The 25,129-nt window shown below is 26.8% G+C and overlaps 1 protein-coding gene across 1 annotated transcript; it reads right to left on the bottom strand.

Annotated features, from left to right (window-relative positions):
- Positions 1-12,483: 12,483 nt before the first annotated feature.
- On the bottom strand, positions 12,484-23,384 carry LOC114122089 (nuclear pore membrane glycoprotein 210). Its single transcript, XM_027984647.2, has 18 exons — positions 22,954-23,384; positions 22,395-22,669; positions 21,357-21,556; positions 21,145-21,276; positions 20,764-21,077; positions 20,426-20,692; positions 17,403-19,683; positions 17,112-17,333; positions 16,863-17,057; positions 16,605-16,790; positions 16,386-16,538; positions 15,488-15,703; positions 15,148-15,427; positions 14,450-14,679; positions 14,230-14,388; positions 13,965-14,157; positions 13,844-13,894; positions 12,484-13,758 (listed from the first exon to the last, which is right to left on the bottom strand). The coding sequence occupies exons 1-18, from the start codon at positions 23,112-23,114 to the stop codon at positions 13,643-13,645; spliced, it is 5,631 nt and encodes a 1,876-aa protein (XP_027840448.2). The 5' UTR covers positions 23,115-23,384; the 3' UTR covers positions 12,484-13,642.
- Between the last annotated feature and the right edge of the window lie 1,745 nt (positions 23,385-25,129).

Genomic DNA, 25,129 nt, shown 5'->3' with positions numbered 1-25,129 from the left:
TCTGGATTAAAAACTTCTATTTTTTTTCAATCGCACTATATCTATAGTAAAATTTAACTACGTGTATCACTCAACGAATTTTCAAGAAACGATGCCATGATTTTCACGAACGTGAGCACATGCGACGGATGATGAAAATCTAGAAGTTAATGCGTCACCACTCACCGTTGACCACGGCTATAGAAGACACATTACTTAAAAGTAAAGTAATTTTACTTTACAAAGGGAGTGGTTGTTGTGGCAATGGACCTAAATGGCCGTAAAAGACAAAAAAGAAAGAAAAGAATTAAAGATTTAAGAATGGAATTATAATAACATCATATTTTGAAAACGTTATACGAATAATTGTTGTTAGGTATATTCGTTTTTAAAAGTAATTAGCCAAAAAGGCTGCAGGGTGTTAAATAATTATTTTAATTTCCCAAAATTAATTCAGACATACACCGTATGAGTACCGAACACGCAATACCTAACATAATGAGTAGATACTATCAAAGTTGAGATTGATACGATTTATTTAAAGACCATAATATTTATTATTTTATTTATGTTCATAAATATATATTTCTACTTTGAATATTATACTATTACTAAGAAATTCATTAAGATAATGATATGAGAATCATTTGATTTACATTTATCTGTATAATAACGATTTTATTTCCACAATTGTGCGTCGTTCGCGCGATTATGATATTTTAGCAATATATCACGCACCACGGTAGGTAACGAATTAAAAATGTATCTATCTATATTCTATACGTATTATGTATATCTTTACTATACATACCTACTTTATAATTTATATTTATATTATAATTTATAATTATGAATGAAAATCATTACATGAATTTCGTGAGTAATCAATTTTAATAAGAACAACATAAACGTCAATGTTCGATGATTCTGTGGTTTTATGGCGTCCATATGATGATTCACCTACGCGACTCAACACAACCTAAACAGTAAACATATCCAAGAAAAGCTACTCCACCGTCGCCACCAAGTACTAGTCTACAATCCTCTCACCATTATAATCTTTTGTATATTATTCGGATACGGATTTCGCAGAGTCATTCCCAAACTACTATAGGTATATTGTGTGATACTAACCTTCACTTCTAGGCCCAACTGGTTCCCGACACGCATTTGATAATTTTTCATTTCTACTAAAGTATTTAGTCATTAAAGCTTACGACGCAGTACCTAAATGTATTATATTTAGTATAATATAGGATATCAGAGCATGTAGCATAATATCATTGTATATATATATTATATATATGAAAAACGATTCTGAACAAAAACAGTCTACGTATATCACCCTAGCTAGATCACCTGATTTTATTTTACTTTTAGCAGTATTGTAATTTGTAGTAGGTTGATATAATTTTTCCAGAGAATATTTAAATCTGAATATAAAAACTAACTGAATTAATATATTTTTTAATTTCATTGTTTCAATATTAATTAGGAGGGCTCTGATTTTAAAGCATAATAAGTAACTAAAAAGCACACGATTGTTTTAAAAAAGCAAAAATGAAGTATATTTATTTTTAAATAAAAGCATGGCCGAAAGCATGGCGGTTAACCCTCTACATCCACTGAAGTGATAGCACATTCGCACGCATACTTCTTACAAATGGTTTCAAATTACAATACTATAAATCTTAAATTTTGAAATAGTCGATATCGATATTAAAAGCATACTGACCGTATAAGTACTGCAGGCTATAATATGTGGATTGACGATCTATACATTTATAATAAACAACCCAATAACGAAAACAATAATAATCCAATACCTATAACGTATTCTGGGTTCTTACGTTTCTAATTAATTCAATTTTTTATTATTACTATATAGTGGAATAATAAACAAGCTGAATAACTGAAAAAAGCATCTACATAAAAAAAAGGCGAAAATAATATAATTAAAATAATATTTGGTTTATTTGGAATCAAAATGACGTGAACCAAATTTAAGTATAAAAATTAGATTTCTATCTCATATAGTCATAATATTATATAAAGAAAAAACATATACTATAAAATCTGAGCCCTATGAATTAGGTATTTATGAGAAATCTAGTACTCAATTTTCAAAACTTAGATAAAGAAAAGCTTTTATGAATTTTCAACTAATATAAAACAGTTTGAAATTTTTTGTTATTTTACCAATTTGGTCAATATTTTAACTTAAAATGTATATTAAAAATTTGTGCATTTGTATTTTTAATATTTTTCTATAGATATAATAATATCTTTAATTAAATCTTCAAGCATTTCTGGGCAGCAAATAATTTTTAATCGACATTTATGAAAAATAAAACTAAAATGTTATCATGCATAATGAAAATATTGAAAATAATAATAAAAACATTTGGTAAACATTTCAAATATCTAATATTTTTCGTTTTCGAGTACATACTCATAAAAAAGAATAAAAAAGAATAATGATAAATTTTAATACCCACCCATACAAAATTTGGAGGAGCGGCTGCTCCTCTTCACTCACTTCACCACGCCACTGAGTCCTACCTACGAATATACACACAACATTTTTTAAATTATTTATAATATGAACGGTATGAACCTATTCACACTGTTTTACGGTAAGATTAATATTGACTCAAAAGTTAATAACAATAATATTACCGTATAATATAACTAGGTATATAAGCTAAAAAGTATAATTTATTAATATTAGTATAAGTGTATTATTAAAATAATTAAATGTTAATAATAAAAAAAAATATGTTTTCGGAAAAAATTTAATTAACCCACCACAATACTGTCAGTAAAATGTATTATTATCGAAGTATATATAAAAAAAAAACATAATTTCAAAAAATATTTTTAGTGATATAGGCTGACAGATCGTCTGCGCTCAGAATTGTTTTTCGTAGGTATACAATAATAATATATCATTGAATTTAAATTTAACACGTAAGTACAGTGACCCACCAATGCCTACAATAACAGACCCAATTTTCCATGTACGTGTGTTATGTAGGTATTTATATTTATGTACCTACAAGGCTACAGAGTCATCTTTATGGTTTCAATTTTAAATAAATTGTATTTTGTAATAATTATCTACTGGTCATAAATAAATACAAAAAATACACACGGTAATACGTTACGTGTCACTATTCAAATATTATATTATATGGTATTATTATGTAATATGAGTATATTTATTATTATATAATATACTATGTATGTATTATGTATACTGATTATATTTTATAGTATAGCTATAATAATTAATAGCTACTTTATAACACTACTACTAGTGCTACTGAAGTAATCGATACAACTGATAAGTAACTACAGTCTACAACTTACTGTATGTATAGTAATAGTATATAATGTATAGATAAATACAAATACTAATGCACAATAAATTAAGCATTTATGATTTATTACATATTAATACGTAGGTATATTGTTATTGTATAATCATAATCATTAAACACTAAACAGCGTTAGTGTTTGGTACATAAAACATTAATCTACTTCAGTGATATCATCGATTACATTTTAACATGTTTTAATTAACAGCGATAAACCAGTGTCATAAAAATTAGTTATTACTTATTACAGTCATTAATAACCGTGATATAAATATGTATTTTACAACTATAAATTTTTCAACGAGCCCCAATCGTGGTATTTGGCATTTTTCTGGGTGTAATACTCGGATTACTTGCATTTTAATGGTTCAATATATAATGTAATTTTAGGATTGAGTTCTGTAGTTTTTTGTTTGATAATTATAAGGCTTTGCAACTGTTTGATTCTCAGCGAATACGTGAAAACGAAATTTTCTGAATTTTTTTTTTCATTTAGCTTAGTCATGACTACACCAAATACAATTAATATTGTATACTTCGTTATGGTTTTAAACTGGTTATTAGTGATTCACGTAATTATTCTAATTTTTCGAAAGTTTGTAAACTTGTCGAGCTAACAATTTGTTTAAATCGCTTGTAAAAACTACAGTAGGTATGGCTTAATTTACAACAAATCTTCGTTTTTGAAAAAATTACGAATATATAATACTAAAAAATCATGTCGAGGTCACCTAATGCGCAGGCCGAATACCTATTATAGATCGATCACTAACGACAAAATGACTGACTTATGAATATTTTGTTTGTATCTTATTGTGTACATAGTTTTTAGCAAAGGTTGACAGGGTTGCTAAGGAAGTGCGTATTATATACCTACATGTGTCGTTTGTGTATTTGTGTGTGTACATTTGAAATTAATGACAAGAAGTAACTCGAATAAGTGGTAACAATAATATTGATTGGTGATTATAAGTATATAAAAATATTGTTATCTATATAGAGTAGGTACCACTTCTGGTTATAATAATAATATTACTCAACGATACGACCTCTCTAGTCCAACAGGTAATAAAAATATTACAAAGTTTTTTCAATTTATGCAAACAACTTATTGAGGGCACCTATACGTGATACTGTTGTGTTATTAATTTAAACAATAAAAGCACAATTCATAGATTACAGTAACACAAAGTGATAAACAAATAATATAACTACCCATATCATTTAACTGCAGTAACTCAAACTCAACAATAATATACAAATATAATAAATAAATAAATAAATAAATACATAAATAATAATAATTCTAATTAATACCTTTTCGCTCAACATAAAAAAATGTAAATAATAATTTTAACTATCAGAGTAGTGTAAATATGTAATATATTATAATATAAAATAATATTTAAATATAAAAAAAATTTAAATTCGAAACCTTATCTATTTTAATTGTAATAATTGCACACACACTTAGGTAGTAAGGTATAAAGTATAATACAAAAACAGGTAGGTATATTAATAGAGCAATAACAGTTATGCGAATAAAATATAATATATGATATTGTGATTCGTGCTTCCGGTAAAACAATATAGAATACCTCCTTAAAAAACCTCGACTAACGATACCTGCAATAGAACGCTGCTGAGTGACAGATAAAAGAAAAATGTAATTTTTATATTTATAATTATTTTACCCATATTAATAAATAATTTTAATACTATGCGAATTAGTGTATATATAATGAAAAAATAAGTTATTTTAGTTTGTATATAATATGAAGCCCGAGATTTTTATTTTTATAGATATTTTCTTTATTTTTCTACAAGTACGTGTATACCCAATACCCATAATCGAGAATGCAATATTCTATTTAAAATATCACAATGAACACTTTTCTCGTCGTGTGGCAAACATAGTACTTCTAAATAATAATATAATTTAGTATATACAGACAATCAGTGGCGGATACGAGGGGGGCGATTGAGCAAACGCCCCCCTCCTTGGGCTGTATTTTTTAATTTTTATATTATAAATTATAATATTGGGCTGGAACTCACTGAAAGCCGATATTTCATTTGTGAAAATCCCTCCCCCCCCTTGGGTGCAGACTTCTGGATCCGCTACTGCAGACAATAAATACAACATTTAAAATAAAATAAAATTAATCACAAACGCTAAAAGTGTAGCGTATATTGACTATATTGTGAATTTGTAAGCGTGTCAGCGAAATAAAAAGTCTTATGTAGACAGTAATAATTGATAAAATAATACGTGCTATGACCTATTGCATAATGTTGACGGCACGCGATTGATACCTACTTAAGAAGAAGGAATAAGATTAATAACGATTAATTATTCATATTATTGTGTTTATTATCGTAATTATTTAGTTGCTTTGATAATAGTCTAGAACAATAATAGCTGACTGATAAATGTAAGTGATAGTGTAACCAATTGGTTAAAGAATTGGCTTATATAGTTAGATAGTTCCTGCTATAAGACCAATTATTATTTTAGTCATTCTGTGTGTAACTTTTAACTTATCATTTATCAATTATCATATACAAACATTGCGCTAATATAAGCAGACAAGTAAAATGTATAGGTACTAGGTATGTACTGTGTGTGTGTTTTTTTTATAGTATGTACTCACTATGTACTATGTAGGAGTGTAGGACTTAGGTATATTGTATACACAGACATAATAATATTATAAATACAGTAAGACACACAAATAGAAATTCATATTCAATGAAGAATAATGTTTTTTTTTACAAATTGTTGTCACTTATTTGCATCGTTGATTTTAAAAATATGTTTATACGTACGATAATATTAAAATTTTCTACTGTATTATTTATTATTGTTCAAATGCTCATTTTTTAATATACGAGTACACAATAATTGACACTAATCAATCATTATGTTAGTTAGGTACGTTATTAAAATTATTTAATGTCGATGGAATACTATTCTATGGTTTTTAGAAAATTAATTAAATCTAATATTACTTTATTTTTTAAATAAATCGACATTGCAGTTTACGTAATATTCTTCAAGCACAATATTTAAAAAAATTCTATTCGCTATTTACTATACCTATTTTACATTTTTTTTTTCATATGCTTCTAAAGCATTTTAAATTTAAGCATTAATTCATTAATTGTGAAATTGTATTTAACGGGGCTCAGTGTTCGAAGTGCTGAGAGTCCGCGACTGTTATTGTTCCTACCATCTTACGTTTTCGTGTATAGCTTTAGTGTAGCTCATAGTTCATAGGTACTTAATATAATATACATATATTTTTTATTAATATAAAAATAATGTAGTGAGACTTTGATACAATAAAAAAGTATTGTCGTTTACGTCACTATTCCTTCGCAACGTACACTCGCAGTTCGCACACACACAATTTCAAGTACAGTTTAATATCGTATATACATTCTCTAAACACTGATTCAATATTTATAAATTGTATACATCATAATATACAGTATATTATACAGAATAAAAGTTTTTTTTCTACTAATTTTTATCACCTTAGATCAACGGTTCCCAACCACTGACATGATCTCTAGGGGTACGTGAAAAAATTATTCTTCATTTATTCATACTCTAAATTTATATTTGGGGTACGTGAAATAGTGGTGAGAGAGGTCTAGGAGTACGAGAAATGAAAAAAGGTTGAGAACCGCTACCTTATATAGTAAACTCATTCACTTCATTTGCCTACTTACGTATTGATTATAATAAAAAACACATATAATATAGAACATTATACGTATTTACGCCTAGTAATAACAATAAACCGGGTATACGAAAAGGGTACCGAGTACCGACTAGCCTGCATATTTTCCCTTCCCCCTGTGAGGTTACCTGTATTAACTGAGTCAATCAGTGAATGTGAATTTATTTTTTAAGTCATGTATTATTCTACTACAGTTTTTTACGTATAAGAGTACCTATATGAGTATTAGGTTATTCTTACCTTAATGATGTCATAGACGCCTATCATGCCTGACGTTATTTTTTAATCAATATACGAATCTGATGTGCGTTGAAAGGAACTGGTTCGATACTCGTACTACTTCTCATCCACCCATTTTGCCTGCTTTGGCACGCCACTGTATAATTATTACATAATATATAAGTGAGCGGCGTGCCATTACAAATGTACAATACTGAAGTACTTACATATTATTGTATTATTATTGTGTAATTATTAAAATATAGTTACCGCTATTCTTTAATAACAAAATAAATAATTTTAATTTAAAACCTTAGAACTAACTTTTCATTATCATTTGAATAATTCAGCATTATGTCCAGCACAAACACATTTTACTTAAAAAATATATTTGATTGTTTGTATGAGAAATGCTAAAGGACTTTAGGTAGATCAATCATCTGTTAAAATGATTAAAATCTAAACACTATAAAATAATAAATATTATCAACTTATAAAAAGGAAAAAAATCTGTATAAGCAGCATTATTCACAATTAGGGGAGTATTTAAATGAGAACAATAAGTCCTGCTCCACCACTATTGAACATATTTATATATTAAACTTATAAAGTTTTTTGACTTGACAACATAGTGTGCACTGAAATTCCATTAGAACTACTCGAGTGGTGCCTAGTTGTATAGCAATGTAGCTACACATAAAAGCACCCCGAGAGAAAATTTATTTTTACCTCTAAAATAATATAAATTATTCTCTTATTACTAAAACAGCGCTGTGACCACAAAAATGTTCACTCCTCAAGGCAACTTCCTCTGTTAACCCTACGGTAGCTATGCCACTGATAGTGCAATATTAAAGTAACTACCTAACTATAACTAAATAATAAGTACTTATGCATTTTTTTAGCACTCCTCCCCCACACATTTATATTTCTAAATACTCTCCTAGGAATAATAATTTTTATTTGCATAGATGTCTGGAGGGGGGAAAGCTGGGGCATTTACCCCCTATAGCTTTTCCAAAATATAATTTTTCAAATTGAATGTTTTAAAATAAATTACTTTTTACTATATAAAAAATTGAAAGTGGTTATAATATAAATATAATAGGTTACTATTTTAAAAACATTAGATTAGTATTAAATGTACAAAATAAATGCACAATAATACAAAAAAATATAAAAATGGGGTTTAGGTTAGCGCCCACAAATATGTATAATAAATTAGCGAACACGATATAATTCTGTTGCTACATTAATTATTTGACGATTTTAGTAATTATTTTATTGGTAATTTTAGTTTTATAGCTTTATTATATCGTTAATTAATTGTATTAACTAATCAATTTATAATAATTGTTTTTTTTTTATTAAACCTACTTCAAATATAATTTTTTATACCAATATATAATTAATATAAATTATATTTTAAATTGTGAGCTCATAGAGTTCCTCTTTCCTCGTGGACATGTTCAATGGGGTTCATTATCTTCTAGAAAAAAATTTAATTTTAGTAACAAGTGTTTATACGGTTAAAATAGTATTATCTGTTATTGATTGTTTTTCAATTTATCGACCTAAATACTAGCATACTACAATACTACATACACTACTAAACTATATAGAAACAGAGACTGCAAAATGTAATACAATTTAAATTGCTATAGGTAAAACAAACCATCAAAAGACATATTCTATAGTCACTTTTTCCAAGATTTAAATGGTTATTTTGAAAATTGATACATTTAAAATTAAAATTTCTACCACAAGAGTATTTTTTATTTCTATTATTTCTATATGAATAAATTTTATAACTCTGTATAATTGCTTTTAAAATAAAGGGAAAAAATTATGAGATTAAAATCACATTAATTGTTGCAATTATACCGAGTATAATATTGATAACTCAAGTATTAGGTAGGTACACAAAAACTTACTTTAGACACTACATATACTCGTTTAAACCATGTATTAAATAATTCATATTACGATTTACAAACCTACGTATTGTGTTAGGTTTATACGTAAAAATCACTATTTAAATTTTAAATCCACAACAATCCACACAAATTAAACACTGTATTAGTAGGTATGTAGACTATGTCCTATAAAGGTAAATAGTGATTTAGTATTTATTAAAATTATAGTATTGAAACATAATAAAAATAATAACATTGTTCCCATTTATATTTTATAATTTATAATATACATACTAGATCTCTGTATTAAATACTAAGATACCTATTTAATAATATAGGTATTATATTACTTGATCATGAACGATTTAAGGAGTGCTAAAATGATGTATATTGCACAAAGAGGCTTTGCTCCCACACCCTATAATATACTGATCGTATTAACAATCTTTATAAAATTAATGTCCCCATTATAATGAGTATAAACTATAAAGTAATTATTAATTTAATACAAATGCATTTATTTTGGTCACACACCCATTGCACCCACACCTAAAACATTATTTATTTATAAAAAGTTATCAATTGATCCGTTTATATATTATTTGTTAGTCACATCTCTTTCATTTACAGTTTATTGTTGATTTCCTATATTCCTACAATAATATACCTACAATATAATATATTTAATATTAAAATTCTCGACAATTTAGTTATCTCAGTTATTACGAATAGAATGAGACAACAAAAAAGTAGTCAAAGCAAATTGTTTGCTTCTTAACGTGATGACATTCTCAAAAAAAAAAAAAAAACCATTGTAATAGCGATAGAGCTAGAAAACCCAGATAATAATAATAATTATTATTATTACTATTATTATTTACTATTATTTATTTGTAATCTAGACTCTCTAAGTAGAGCTGTCTCCACCATCCTCCACCCAGAATCTAAAAACGCAAAACTAAACTATAGCTGATATAAATTTTTATTAAACTGGAAGAAGGAAATAGCGAATATCTAAAATTCCAATCTCATATAATTACTATAACTTACCTGACTAGTCTTTAGGTATATTAATTTGTTTTAATAAAAATAATAAACAATAATTAATAATAGAAACTATAAGATAAAAGTATAAAAGTAAAAAATAATACAAGAATTTTTAATAATATAATAATTATTGTCTATACATATAAGTTAAATAAATATTTTTAACTGCAGAAGTTAACATATCGTGCGATGGGTAGTTGTATCTACTACCTATGTTTTATACTTGTAATTACACATCATGGTGCAATAAGCACATCAAATTATCACATCAATAGACATTCTGTGGAAGGTCGACCATAGTAAACATGACGCACTGACGTCTGCCGCAGAATTGTTTAATACTTTAAACAAAATAATCACATACTATGGAGTAAATTATTCAAGGTGCTACACTTTTTGGCTAAATTTAATTGTTGTGATTTAAAAAATAAAATCTTAACATAATTTATATTATAATTTTCGAGATCTTAATTGTAAACGCAAATTAATACGTATACGTGAACACGTAAATGAAATATTTGTATTCATGAGTATTTAATAATTATTTATATTATATTTAATAGTTAATACACGTGAGTTCACTAATCGCTATTCGTGTTCACGTGTTTTATAAAGTTATATTCATTATTCACGTATTCACGGATATTTGTTTAGGTGATAACGTACGGCAGTTCTAATATAAATGGTGAACAGATTTTACGTAAAATGTCAATAAATGATTACTAATATATTATGAAACTATAGATTTAGATATGAAATAAAATGAGTATACCAATGATCGATTTATTATTATTTTTGATAGTTTGCTCGTAATTGTTGTCTGCACATTTATCCATAAATAAGTATTGCATTGTAGAATAATTTGAGAGCACACTCTTGAGCAGTGAATATTTTGTTCGTTTTATCAATGTGCAGTTGTTAAATTTGATTAACTACAGTTGTTTTTCCATATTATTATGTGTTCGTGAAATATTACATTCAAATTTTTATACGATGGGTAAAAATCGAAGTTGGATATGGGAATATTATGCTAAACGAAAAGGAGATGTATCATCTCTGCCGACAACAACTTTACAAATTGATGAAAAAACGTATAGTTAATGTTCTGTGATCTACCACTACAGAAAATCATTACACAAGTTAAGAAAAAAACCAAATCTTTGGTTTAGATGTACCTAATGACGTTAGTATTAATAAAGTGGTAGTAAAGACATTTATACAATAATCCTTGAGAGGAAAAATTAAAACAAAAATTAATTAAGTATGTAAAAAATTTGCGATATCACAACAAAAACCTTTCGTCAAACTACGTGTAAAAAATGGTTGAGTTAAAAAAAACAGATCTTCAAGCACTTTAAAAAAGTGAAGTAATAGATAAATTAATTGATTTAAAGTACACTTATTTTGTTTCAATAATTTAATTACTTGACGAAAATTATTTTGAGTAGAAATCTCTAATATAAATAAAATAATAAATATATGTTTTAAATTATTATGAGCTTCTAATGCCTTTTATTTATTTAGTTTGCGTGACTTCATGCGCCATTTCTTAAAATTATATACAATTTTTCGCCAAGTAAATAAATTATTGAAACAATAAGTGTACTTTAAATCAATAAAATTTTAATTTTTGACGAAGTATTTTTGTTGTCATATAAATATACATATTATATTATAGTACATGGCTCTAAAGGCGGCAAGGTAAAAGTTTATATTGTCATGACTTTATTTTTATAGTTTAGTTTTATATAGTACCTACCTACTTAAATTATTTTATGTTAACAGTGTACACAATTATAACAATTATAGTGACGAGATTTTTACATGAATTTCGTATTGGTTTTTTGTTTGGCTATTGAACGATCATTTATTTATATCACCGCTTTAGAGATAAGGGGTACATAAAAAACTTTCCATTTATCGGGATGGTATTTTAATACGTTTTTACAATTTGTCCTATTGAACGGGTTCGTGTTTACCCTTGCAGTGACGTAATCAGAATTTTGAGGTGGGCTGATAATTTGTTATACAGGAACAGGGGGGCATACCTACCTACTATTTACTACTCCTTATTTCCTCATGATTTTAATGACGTATGTTACACTGTACAAGTCTGTACTATAATATCATTATGCCCCAACTTTCATATAAATGATACTTAAACGTGCATAGAACAATGAAAGCATTTAAAAATTGTGTGATTTTAAAAATAATATGTATTTATAATAAATATACAATAACGATTGAATACTGAAAAACAAATAAAAAAAGTCAATACTTTAAATAGAGCCGAGGGGCCTTTTGATGTCAAGTCACCAGTAGGTCTGCTTCCATCAATGGACCTGTTTTGTACAGCATACACCGTCTTCATTTGCTATTTAACGAGCATTGACTTGGCTAATTATTTGTTTTTATTTCTTACAAAATGCAAACAATCAAACAAGTAGTTGAGACCTGTCTCATTACAATATTTGTACTACACAAGGGCGGATCAACAGCTGTAAAATGGCTAGAAGAACTTAATATATGTTTGTGATTTCTATTGTTATTATAATGTATTGTACCAACTATAACCTATTATACCTATATTTTATATTTTATACATCTAAATATTATCTTATAACCTGGTTTGTTTAATTTTACTAATTTTATCTATATATTTGTCATGTTACCTAAAAATAAGTCGAATATGTCATATGCAAATTTATTACTGAAAATAATACTACACATTGATATACAACACTCGACAGTGGAAACATATGTGTTACTCGTTCAGCAAGCAAATCGTAACTATTTTACAAATAGGATATAATACTAAAAATTTAATATTAATATATATAATAATATATATATTAAATCATTATCTTAACATTGATACTTTACATAACAACTGTGATCAAACCAATAACTTGTAAAATATTTTTTTCAAATTCAAATTTAATAATACATTTAATAACAAGTATTCAAGTTAGAAGAAAGTAAATATATATTTTTTAACCAATTAATGTTTGATTATGTCTTATAGGCTATACAAAATAGCTGAGTTCTTAAAAATTTAATAACTTTATTAGTTATATCAAAATATATTGTTAGTTAAAAAGTTACCCAACAAGTAAAATACAGTGTCAAACAATATACAAATAAAATTATTAAGTTTACTTTGTTTTTTTTTTAAATACTACATTATAATTATTACAGAAATATAATTTCTACAAGCCTACAAAAGACAACAAATATACTATTTACAGAACAACATTTACACTATACATTCAAAAAAAAAAAAAACAGCTATTAACTGTTTGATATATCAGACTTAATGCTGTTAGTAAGTCACGATTACTTTGAACAAAATTTATTGCAATCTTGTAAGAGATCTATTCAAACTCAATGCGGGTGATTTATTGTGATCGCTTGAATAACTTCTGTTATAGAAACCCACATGTGTAGGAGATGGTGAATTTTGGGGACCTAAACATAATTTAAAATTATAGAATTACGATGAATTTAATAAACTATTATTTAATGTTGTACTATAATTAATGCTTAAGCTCACTTTTAATAAGATGAATATATTTTCTATTTAATGAAAATCCATAAAAATAAACTGAAAAACAAATTTTAAAATTTTAATACATCTATTAAATGTTGACAAACTATATAAAATTAATACTTACTGACTAAAGACGTAATTATTACTGTAACCAAACCAATGATATATGGATTTGAAAATATACTATTTGAAAACCCAGAGAACAGTCCTGGTAGTGGTGACGGTTGAACTTTTTTTGTATCATGTAGATTGGTATCGGGCAATTTAGATTTTGAAAAATCATATTCATTCAATGAACGCGATGTCACAACAGGTATCTGCAAATAAAAAAAAAAAGTATAATTATTATCAATTTATTATTATTAATTAACTAAGATTATGTCACAGACCTTAATATTTTGATGAGTTAAATTTGATGACACGATAATATAAGTATCAAAACGTTGATCATTCCAAAAGTTATCACTCACGTCAAATGAATAAACTTTTTCATTTTGACTCTCATCAAACAGTATTGGAAGAACAAATGAATCATTGCTAGATGTAACCTAATACATTACAAAAAGCGTTAAGTGTTACAATTATTAAAAAAATTAAGAAAATTCATACCTTGATTTGGGATAGAACTTGAGGTAGACCGACTATAATGAGTTTATCTTTGCCACTAAACTGGCCGAAAAACAACTCTTTTTTGTTGATAAAGACAGATGGTATAAATTTAATATCTTTAAGCTCAGTAAATACACTACCAGTAGAAACTTGAATGGCAATTTTAGCTTCAAAGAGACTCAAATCTTGATCAATAACTGGAAGAGGTGTCAATTTACAACTATAAAGACCTAAAAATATATAAAAAATTGTAAATAAATATTTAGTACATGGCTCTAAGACCAAGTAAACAGTTATAAAATAATTATGTAAATTTAGTAGTGATTATTGACAATATTAATAAAGAAGTAAATTTAATAAAAATAAAGTGTTAATTTGAGTAGTAGCAATGAGATAATAAGATGTTTAATAAATCAAATTTTAAGAAATAAATATTTACTTATTAAGATTAAACAAATACAATGTGGATTAATCAGTTAATGATGATAATATGATATGTTAATATGATACATATTAATTTCAGACTAATGTATAGAAAAATAGTTATACTTTTATGGATTAACATAATATTATACAAGAATTATGGATAGTAGGTAGATACTATGAAAATAATTAAAATGGAGTAATATTGAAATAACTATTATTACCCCTTGAAAAATAATCAATAAAAATTGATAATAGAAAAATTAAATAAATACCTGTTTTTTTATTAAAATGAGGATTGACATCAAACACTCGATTTATTGAAGGAGTTTTCACTTGACTAGAAAAAATAGATTCAAAATGAACATCACAGACAAATGGAAAACGTTTAACTGTATTTTCCCGATTCGAACAATCATCGTCACGCCATTCCCACATATTTCCTTTTTTATTTTTAACTAATGACACTGATTCTTGCTCATTCAGTAAAATTAATGGAATATCAATTATAGCACTGTTACTTAATGTCTTTTTCTCAAAAGGCAAAATTTTAATCTAAAAGTATATATTTTATTAATATATAATAATTATAAAAAGTAAAAAAAAAGTACGTACAGTTTTGATTGGTAAAATATTAATGCTTGTAGATGTTGTGAATTTCTTATTAGAATAGGTCACAAAAACTTCTGAAGGTGCCATAGCTACACTAAATCCAGAAGCATTATCAACAGCTAATGTTTTCAAATTATCTGACACCCACTCACTAGCATCTTCTTCGCTGAATTTTACAGGCATTAAAAAACATATAACATCTCCAACAGTAACAGTAGCCTACAAATAAAAATTAAATTGGTAATTATGTTTTGAATAAATTATAAAACTAAATTTAAATTGTTATTTAGTTCATAGATATTGATATAGTTAAATGGAAATACTCAATTTTCACTTAAAAAAAAATTCTGGTTTCAAACTAAAAATATTTGATAAATTCATCGATCAATGTAGAATAATGACCTTAAAAACTTAACTAAAAAATATTTACAGGTTTCTAAATAATACATAATTGTTAATGGATTTTTACATTGTTTAAGTATAACTTGTACAACTGGTAAAAGAATATTTATTAAATCTAACAACTTTTTTTGCGTCTTAAAATGTATTAATTAATACTATCAGTTATGTATTAACTCAAATGTCTTAAATATGCAATATAAGATTTACAGTTATACTTGAATTTATAGATACGAAATAAACATACAAACAGTATAATTATTAATTTTATAAATGTATTTAGTAGATTAATAATAATATATCAGAAGCCAAAAACAAAAATGTCAATTCATAATTTCAATAAAAAAGAACTTATCGCACTTCCTACTTTATTTTTTATTCATTACAAATAATAATAATTATAAGAGTAAGTAATTAATAAATATGTAAATAAAATGTACATCTTTAATCAGCTTTAAACAGTAGTGCATATGATATTTTAATTGAACAATTAGATACTTACTTTATTTGGAAATATAAGATGCTCAACATGGAATTTAATATAATCTTCTTTGAAATGATAAACTCCATCATCCCAAACTTTTAATATAACTTCACCAGATTCAAACAAAGAAACTTCCATAATATTTTTTTGATCACCCGGTGTCATTGAAATCTTTTTTTAAATTAAAATATTTATACAATGGAATTAAAATGGTGATAAAAAAAAATACTTCCATACCTTATTTTGATGACTTGTAAGGAATTTCAAATCAGAATTAACAGCCTTAAACTGAGCTCCTTTTTCATCATGATAAGTTGTTATTAATTTTAAATTCATTCCACTTGGTAGAACAGACATTTGTGAAGAATCTTTTGAATTTATATTGGTTTCAATATTTATCATAATATAGTTCACACGTTTTACCTATAAACATAATAATATAACAGTTATCCTCTATTAATCTTAATTATTTGAATAAAAATATTAAATATTTACTTCAATCGGCACATCTAAAGATTGTGTTATATCAAAATCTTCTGTTGAAGTAATTAGTACATGAGCTCGTCCGACTTTAGTTGTTGTTTTAACATTTCCAGAGTTTTCGTCAACAGATATTGCTAATGCATTTAATTCATTATGACTTTTATCCGATTTAGAATTGCCAACAATTTGAAATGATTGTTTGGCTACCTAGTTAACAAAATACATTAATATGTGACTAGATATAAAATATAATTAATTTACTTTGTTTTTATTTGTCATTAATGTGAATTCTGTATTTGGAGTAACTAATAAACTATTTAATAACAAGTCATGTGAAATCAAATGTAACTCTTCATACACAGTTATATCGACAAAATTGGTAAAAACAACCTTTGTAGATGGGTCTGATACCGAAACACTAATTCTTGTGTTTCCTGTTTTGACAGCACGGACACGAATTGATATTCTGTCTTGTTCGCGTACCTAGTAAACATAACAAAAACAATTTAGTTCCTTAAAATTATAAAAAAGAATGTGGAAATAAATATTTACTAGTATTCCTGTATTTTCTAAAATGTCGTAAATTTGAACAATTCCAGCTGATGATGTGGTCCAATGAAATACTAAAGATGGATAAATAGTGCCAATTATAATAGGATTTAGAGAGTCAGGTACGCCACGAACCCAAGCTGGCATCACTTCTCCCACTTTTAGTTTTAATAATGGCACTTCAATTTTAACATTATTTAATTTAATAACTCTAATTGTTATTATATCTTTAGAATATATAACATTCATTCCACTTATCACATCAACACCTACAGCCATACCAGTTACTGTGACAGATCCTACTTTTAAACCTTTAACTATCCCTCCATTTGAAACTTTGGTAATTTGTTCATCTTCAGAAATAAATTCAAAAACACATTCTAAATGTGGTCCACCAGAAATTAATAGCTGATAACTTGATCCAACAGCCAATGTTAAATTTTTAGGAGATAATCTAAGTTGAGAATAAACTTGAATAGAGGCAGTCTGTGTACGAATTTGTTCCATAGGAGATATGTCAGCAACAAAATATAGATTTGTTTTACCCAATGATGATCCTGTAATTGAAAATTCTGTCTCATATGTTTTTTCAGATTTACTCAATTCTGGTTTGATTGACAACATGGAATTTACTTCTATTACTGGTCTAATATTCACTACACCTGGTTGAATGGGTAGAGAATGGCCTTCAGAATCATAAAGTTTTACAATGGCTTTTATGTTTTTTCCAATTTCAACAAAAGTATTTGTTAATAGTACCATGTTATGGATATTTCGTACTTTAAATGTAGCTTCAGCTGGCTCAGATTTTACACAAAGATCTTTAATGTTTATAACTAAATCCCCCGGAGCTATTGGACTAAGGTCTATTTGTCTTCCTCCGTTATGTGTTACTTTGGCTACACTCTGTGTATTCAACTGTATTTTAAAGTATCCACTTCCTTGATGACCATAAATTGATTTTTTAATCTCAGGATTATTAATAACCAACATTTCTTCATGTGTTAAGCGAGGATTACCAAATAAAAGCAGAGATATAGAATGTTTAATTGTTGGAATGATTTCAAATACTTCATCATTAGGTGTTAAAAAAGAACCGAACCGTGAGCTATTTGGAACAACAAATGGTTTTTTATATCCATTTAATTGAAAAACAGCTTCAGTAGAGCCTTCTTTGCTTAATGGTTCTAAAATACTATAATGATAGTTGGGAAATTGAAAACCATACTCTGTAATTTCATTTAAATTTAATGAGCTGACAACTCTTATAAGATCAGAATCTGTGATAACCCAACTTGCATTTATCATTGTAGCATTATCAAAAATATTTCCATCTTCATCAATGATATTAATTCGAACAAATAATTTTTCATATATATAAGCTAATATATTATTAGAAGACTTAGACATTGGACAATCGTCTTCTGCATCTTCTACAAATACTTTTACAAACTTTGGAGATGCACATAAAATATCTACTGAAGATTGTGATATTATTTCTGATTCAAATCTATTAATAACAGGATTACTGTTAATAGTTAGATTTGCTCGAGTTGACCCAAAACTTAAACATGTAATAGTGTATGCATATGTTTTATGACCATCCACATCTCGAATTACAGAAAGTTCATTATAAGTCACCAGATTTTCATCAACTTTAAATTCTACTTTATAACCAGCACTATGGCCCAACCAAGGTTGAGGTCCACCATAGAATAACAATGTAGTCGAACAACCAGGTGCTAGCACTGTTTGTTTAGATTCTGGACGTAGTGGAACTAATTTCTTGTATGTACTCACAATAACTGAAGCTTTTAAAATTGTATTACTTGTATGAAAGGTGACAGTCACTTTGGAAGAAGCCACTGAATCTGAACGTAATGAAAATGCAGTACAAGATTTATTTAAACTGTGGTCAAAATTTTGTAATGTAAATTGAGAGCTTTCAATTTCAATTTTAAATTGATCATGGTTGCATGTTGTAACACTTATTTCTCCTTCAATTCCAGGTACTTTTGCATATAGTTGCATGTATAAAATAATATTTTTTCCCACTTCTTGTTCTACTGGGTCAGCAATTATTTTCAAATTATCAGGTACAATTACAAAAATATTGGCACTATCTTGATTTAATGTATCTCTTGTCATTGCAGCTGATACATGTGTTTTTCCTAATCCTTGAGCTGTTACAATACCATTGGATGAAACTGTACTTATTGTAACATCATCACTATTCCAAGTATATTTCTTATCTCCTCCAGTAGCTTCTAATGCAAATTGTAATCTGAAATTTAAAATTTAAAACATTTAGTTATGCTCTTTAATTATATATTATAGGTAAATAAATCATATTTTAATATATATCTTATAATATGAGGTCCGTACTGCTGTAGAGATATAGTATCTTTTACACTGCTTTTATAGAGAAATTGTAATATGGACTTAATACATGTAAATGGATATAATTTACTATAAGTTTAGTACACAAATAATTATGTTTATAGAGTTAGAATACATATGAAAGCACAATATTAATATAGAAAATATAGTGGAAGAGAATAAATAAATCTGATTTATATGATGTTTATTTTACAGATATGACATATTTGATAAAATATGAAATAATTTAAACTAGTTTATTTATACATAATTCATAATTATAAATCTCAAAATCTCTGAACATATATATATATATAAATGCATGCTAGTATTTGTTTATTAATTAAAATGTAATTCATGAACTATATTCATAACATAACTATATTCTACTTACTGAAAGAATAATACCACTACACTCATATTATGACTGACAAAAATTACTAATCCCTAATCAAAAATAACTGGTATTAAGTATTATTAATAGTATTAGCCGTTTCGTGCTATAGTAGGGGGAAACAAGGAGTTCTCGTCCACCACACAGTTTAGGTTAGGCTATAATTTTTTTTAAATGATTTGTTTTAAGTAAATAATGTTTTATTTTTATAAACTAAAATCTTAAATAAAGATATAAAAATTAATAGCATTACTTGTTATTTATGTTTGCATGCCACGGAAAAATAATTAAATCTGGATTAACCTTCACTCTTGAATAAATAGATACAGATGTTCTAGCAGAAGATCTAGAATCTTGATATGGTCTTAGTAATGAAGCTTCTATTTGTGGTGATCCTAATTTAATAGGTTGGACAACAACGTACGATCCATTATTTACTGTTTCCAATACTTTGAAATACTCATCAGGTAAATTCATTATTATTTTCACATTTGGTCCAATATTAATTGACTGATTATGACTAAAGAAAAAAGATATTTAGTACAAAATACAAATGGATCATTAATAGAAAATTTTCCTTAAATACTGTACCTGTTAAATAGATGTACTTCCAATTCGTATATACCATTAATGATTAAATTTCGTCGATTATACGGCTTAACAACAATTGACAAATAATCTGCATTGGAGATACTAACAAAACTGCTGATTGATTTAGGAATAGTATCGTTTCTAGATTCAGCATGATTATCAATTAAATTTAGCCTAACTTGACCACTTTTAAGACCGCGAAAGAGACCAGAGTCATTTTCAATTTTTAGTAAACCTGACTTTGTTGATTTATCCATTTCTATAGAATATTGGTTGGAAGGCAGTTGGATCTTTACTAATTTTTCATTTTGTATCTAATTAAAATAATAAACAAATAAATTTCACTAAATTATATTATAAATACACTTTAAAGTTAATTACTTGATATATATCAATTTGAATAAGATCCCCAGGTAAGATAACAATATGGGATGGTTCAAGTCTTAAATTTGCAATGACTGATAGTTCTACTTGTGTAGTAGGCTCATCAAACATAGACAATTTTACAGAAACCTAAAAAAGTAATTGATTAAAAATTTAACCAATATATGAATAACTAGAAATAATTTGAAATTCAAAGATAATTTACGTACTAATGCTGATCCAGTTTTAACCCCTTCAACAAGAACCATATGACCTTGTCTATTTTTTTGATCTAGATCATAAAGATCTGGTGGAGTTCTATATGAAGAATCTTTAAATGGTATGAATTTTAAAACAGTGTTTATAGGACTTCTCAGCACTTTTAAAGACCAATTAAATTCTACACCATCCAATGTTGTAAATTTATTTCCTAAAATAAAGTAAAAACAATTAAACATTGACCAATTTTTACAGTACCTAATCATATCTTAATTTTAAATAATTATAATTGGTAATGAATTATTTATATTCAATATAAAATTTAAAATTATAAATTCAGATAACATTTTCAGAAACTACTTTAATACCAAAATAATATGTTAAAAATTACTGTTTCTTATAGAAAAAAAAATGTTAGTTGTAACAAAATCATGGGAGTAATGTAATAAGATTGGAAATTTTGATATCATATTACCTATATATTAATGATTATTTGGACTATCAGATAGAATATAATATTACAAAATGATAAATACCCTTAAAATAACTTATATTATATTATTTAATAATAAAACATGGAATAATATTGTACATGGTATCATTTTATGATTTTTGTAATAATGAAAATACTACAAGGTACGAGGTCCAATCGTGTGTAAAATAAATTTTGGTTTAACTTGTTTGTAATGAATTTTATGAAAAAATAAGAATAATATAGCTGTATTGAAAACAATTCATTCAATGGAAAAGTATTAAAATTAGCTTATTAATAATAATTAATAATTAATGTAGTTTATGTAAATAAGTTAATGTAAAAAAATTGTTTTGGTTTATACATTTTTCAATAAAATAATGAAACTATACTAAAAAAAAAAGCTTATTCAATAAGATATCCTGTCCTGGTTTGGTGGTTTAAAATTTGGCAATCTTACTTATTTTTTATTTTAATTATACTAATACTAATGCTAGTTTTTCTGAACTATAAATAACAGTATACCTCAAATATTAATTCTATCAATTTATACTGGTCTTAGATTACAAATAAGTACCTTGATCATCAAATGCTGATACTTCAAAAAGTTCTGGTGCATCTCCAACAAATAACTCTCTAGTCTTAGTAACAATCTGTAAAGACCTTATAGTATCCAAAATGACATCACAACGTATTGTTTCACCAGAATTAGCATCCTCTGCAAATATAATTGCTATTCTGCGCACTTTTTCATTTGTTAGTGAAGAAACAGCAACTTTGCCTGAACATCCAAGCGTTGGATTCACATCTAAAGGAACGAGTTTGATAATGTTGTCACCTCTGAATATTGACCTAAACAATTACATTGATATAAGTAAACATACTAGAATTAGAGTTATAGATATCACGGATAAGCTGTGTAAATCTAAGTAAATTATTTTTGTTCGTTTTGACTACAATTAGAAAAATGTTGTGGAAGGTTAATGACAAATGTAGAAAAAACATTATTATAAATAATTATAACATAGGTACATTAAATTTTACTTTAAACAACATTAATATTCTACCATTAAGGTTCTTAATACAAGTAGTGTGCAACAGCAACATACAAATCATAACGAATTCGAAATACTTACCATTTGTAACAGCCATCGTCTGTCACCTCTATATTAAATTTTACAGTGAACGTGTCAAATACCGGTAACAGGACGCGGGGAACATTGAGTTTAGATCCAAAAGTATTATTAATACATAAAATGCCAAGTAGAAAAATTGGTAATAATTTCGTCGAAAACATTATCCCGATTTATGATGTTGTGTTTATGTCTAAAAGCTCATAACGACTAACGAGAACCAAATAAATAAATGAATGTTCAATAGCCAAATAAAATTACAATATAAATTTCACGTAAAAATCTCGTCACCGCAAATGTTAAAAATGTTTAAATTTTACATTGTAAACATTAAACAATGTAAGTACTTAGCTAGTAGCTACTAAATAGTGTTAACGTGAAACCGTAAACTGTAGTCTGTAACCGTGAAGTAGCCGTTAAAGAATGACCGTCGAACGATTTTCATAAAAAACTAACCTCAAAGTTGTTATCACTTATCACAATGGTGCAAATCACGAACTACTATAAAAATAGTAAATACACTGGTCACTATTGGTACTTGGTACTGTTGGTAGGAGGTGAGTAGAAAGTCGTCAACAAAGTTGTACATCAAGCCATCAAGGATAACTAATAAAGCAATGAGACAAGGATCCAGCAAGGTTGATATATTTTATGATATGTTTTCTTTGGTTGATAGATATATAAATCTTAAGTGCTCAAAGTGCTTTCTCCCATTGGCCATTCCTAAATCAATGAAGCAATCTCTCAAATTTCCAAATTACCAATGTTAACAAATAAAAACGAACAATTTAAATTTGTTGATCGTGTAAACAACTTATAATTTATATTCATAACGTGCAAATCTTATTTAAACTTTTTGTGCAATTACTGCATTATAATACACACATTTTTGATGATAGCATACATTTACTAATTAATAATTATAGACTTTATTTTTATCAAATGTATGGTGTTGTACATATAGGTAGTTATAAAAATCGATTTTTATACCTTTAATTATTGCAATTTTGCCTTCAAAATCATTTGATTGCTATACCTAGTAATGTGGAATTTTATTCTTAAATTATGTATGATTGAAATTTAACAACCGTTTAATCCAATATCAATTCATCTAAATTTTGAAATTGCCGCTCATCAAGTTTTCAGAAACGTATAATATAACAAAAGTACCATAAAAGCCTGTAGATTTCACTCGGGTCAATCTTGGTATCATTGATTTGAAAAAGTTTTATAACGATCAGTCTTCCGATAATATATACCCAAATCAGTGGCGTATTTTTAATCATTTTTTTTTGGGGGGAGGGTTTAAAATTTTAAAATCCCTATCTAGGTAACACAAATTGTAATTAAGATACCTAACGCAGCGATACGCCGATACTCCACACCAATATAACCCAACTATCTTTCATAGTTATATAAGCAGTTCATCTACATCGTTAAATTATTAGAAAACCCGAAATAAAATATTTAATTAACATTAAGTAACTTTTTTTTGTTCTGGGGGGATTTGAACCTGTCCCCCTCCCGTAAATACGCCACTGACCCAAATGATTATAAATGTTTTTCGGATTACCATTTACCATCGAACAAAGTCGAAGATGTTTTTTACGATATTCAATATCTATCGCCCGACTTTATTACTTCAATTTACCATGTTTTAATGTTTATCAAAGTTTTCAGATTATGTCTATATTCTGACTATACTATTATTATAAAGAGTGTTTGTGAGGTTTTATAGGAATAATCTCTGGATCTACTGAACCGGTTTTGAAAATTCTTTTACCAATTGAAAGCCACATTATTTGTGAGTGTCATAGGTTATGTTTTATGCTTATACCCAAAAAATGAAAAGATTTTAGTGGTAGTTCGGGTAGTCGGATTTGCACAGTAAGTTGGAGAAAAACGGTCAAACGAAAACGTTCCTTACGAATGTTGCCTTAACGATGAGAGATACAATATGAGTTCTAGAGTTTGATAATGCCAACAAAAAATGTCAGTGATAGCATTTGTCTAACTTTTGATATAAGTGATATAACCTTATGATATTATAGACTGGTGTGGCGGCGTACACAAATTAAGGACACTGCGCGAGGGGATTATCCGATTATCCGATAATAACTTACGTCTTACCGTGAATAGATCACATTTTTACCATAAATCAATATTTATTTATATTTAT

The sequence above is a fragment of the Aphis gossypii genome, chromosome 3 (assembly GCF_020184175.1).
Source record: "Aphis gossypii isolate Hap1 chromosome 3, ASM2018417v2, whole genome shotgun sequence".
NCBI lineage: Eukaryota > Metazoa > Arthropoda > Insecta > Hemiptera > Aphididae > Aphis > Aphis gossypii.
This window is presented reverse-complemented; position numbering and strand designations above follow the sequence as displayed.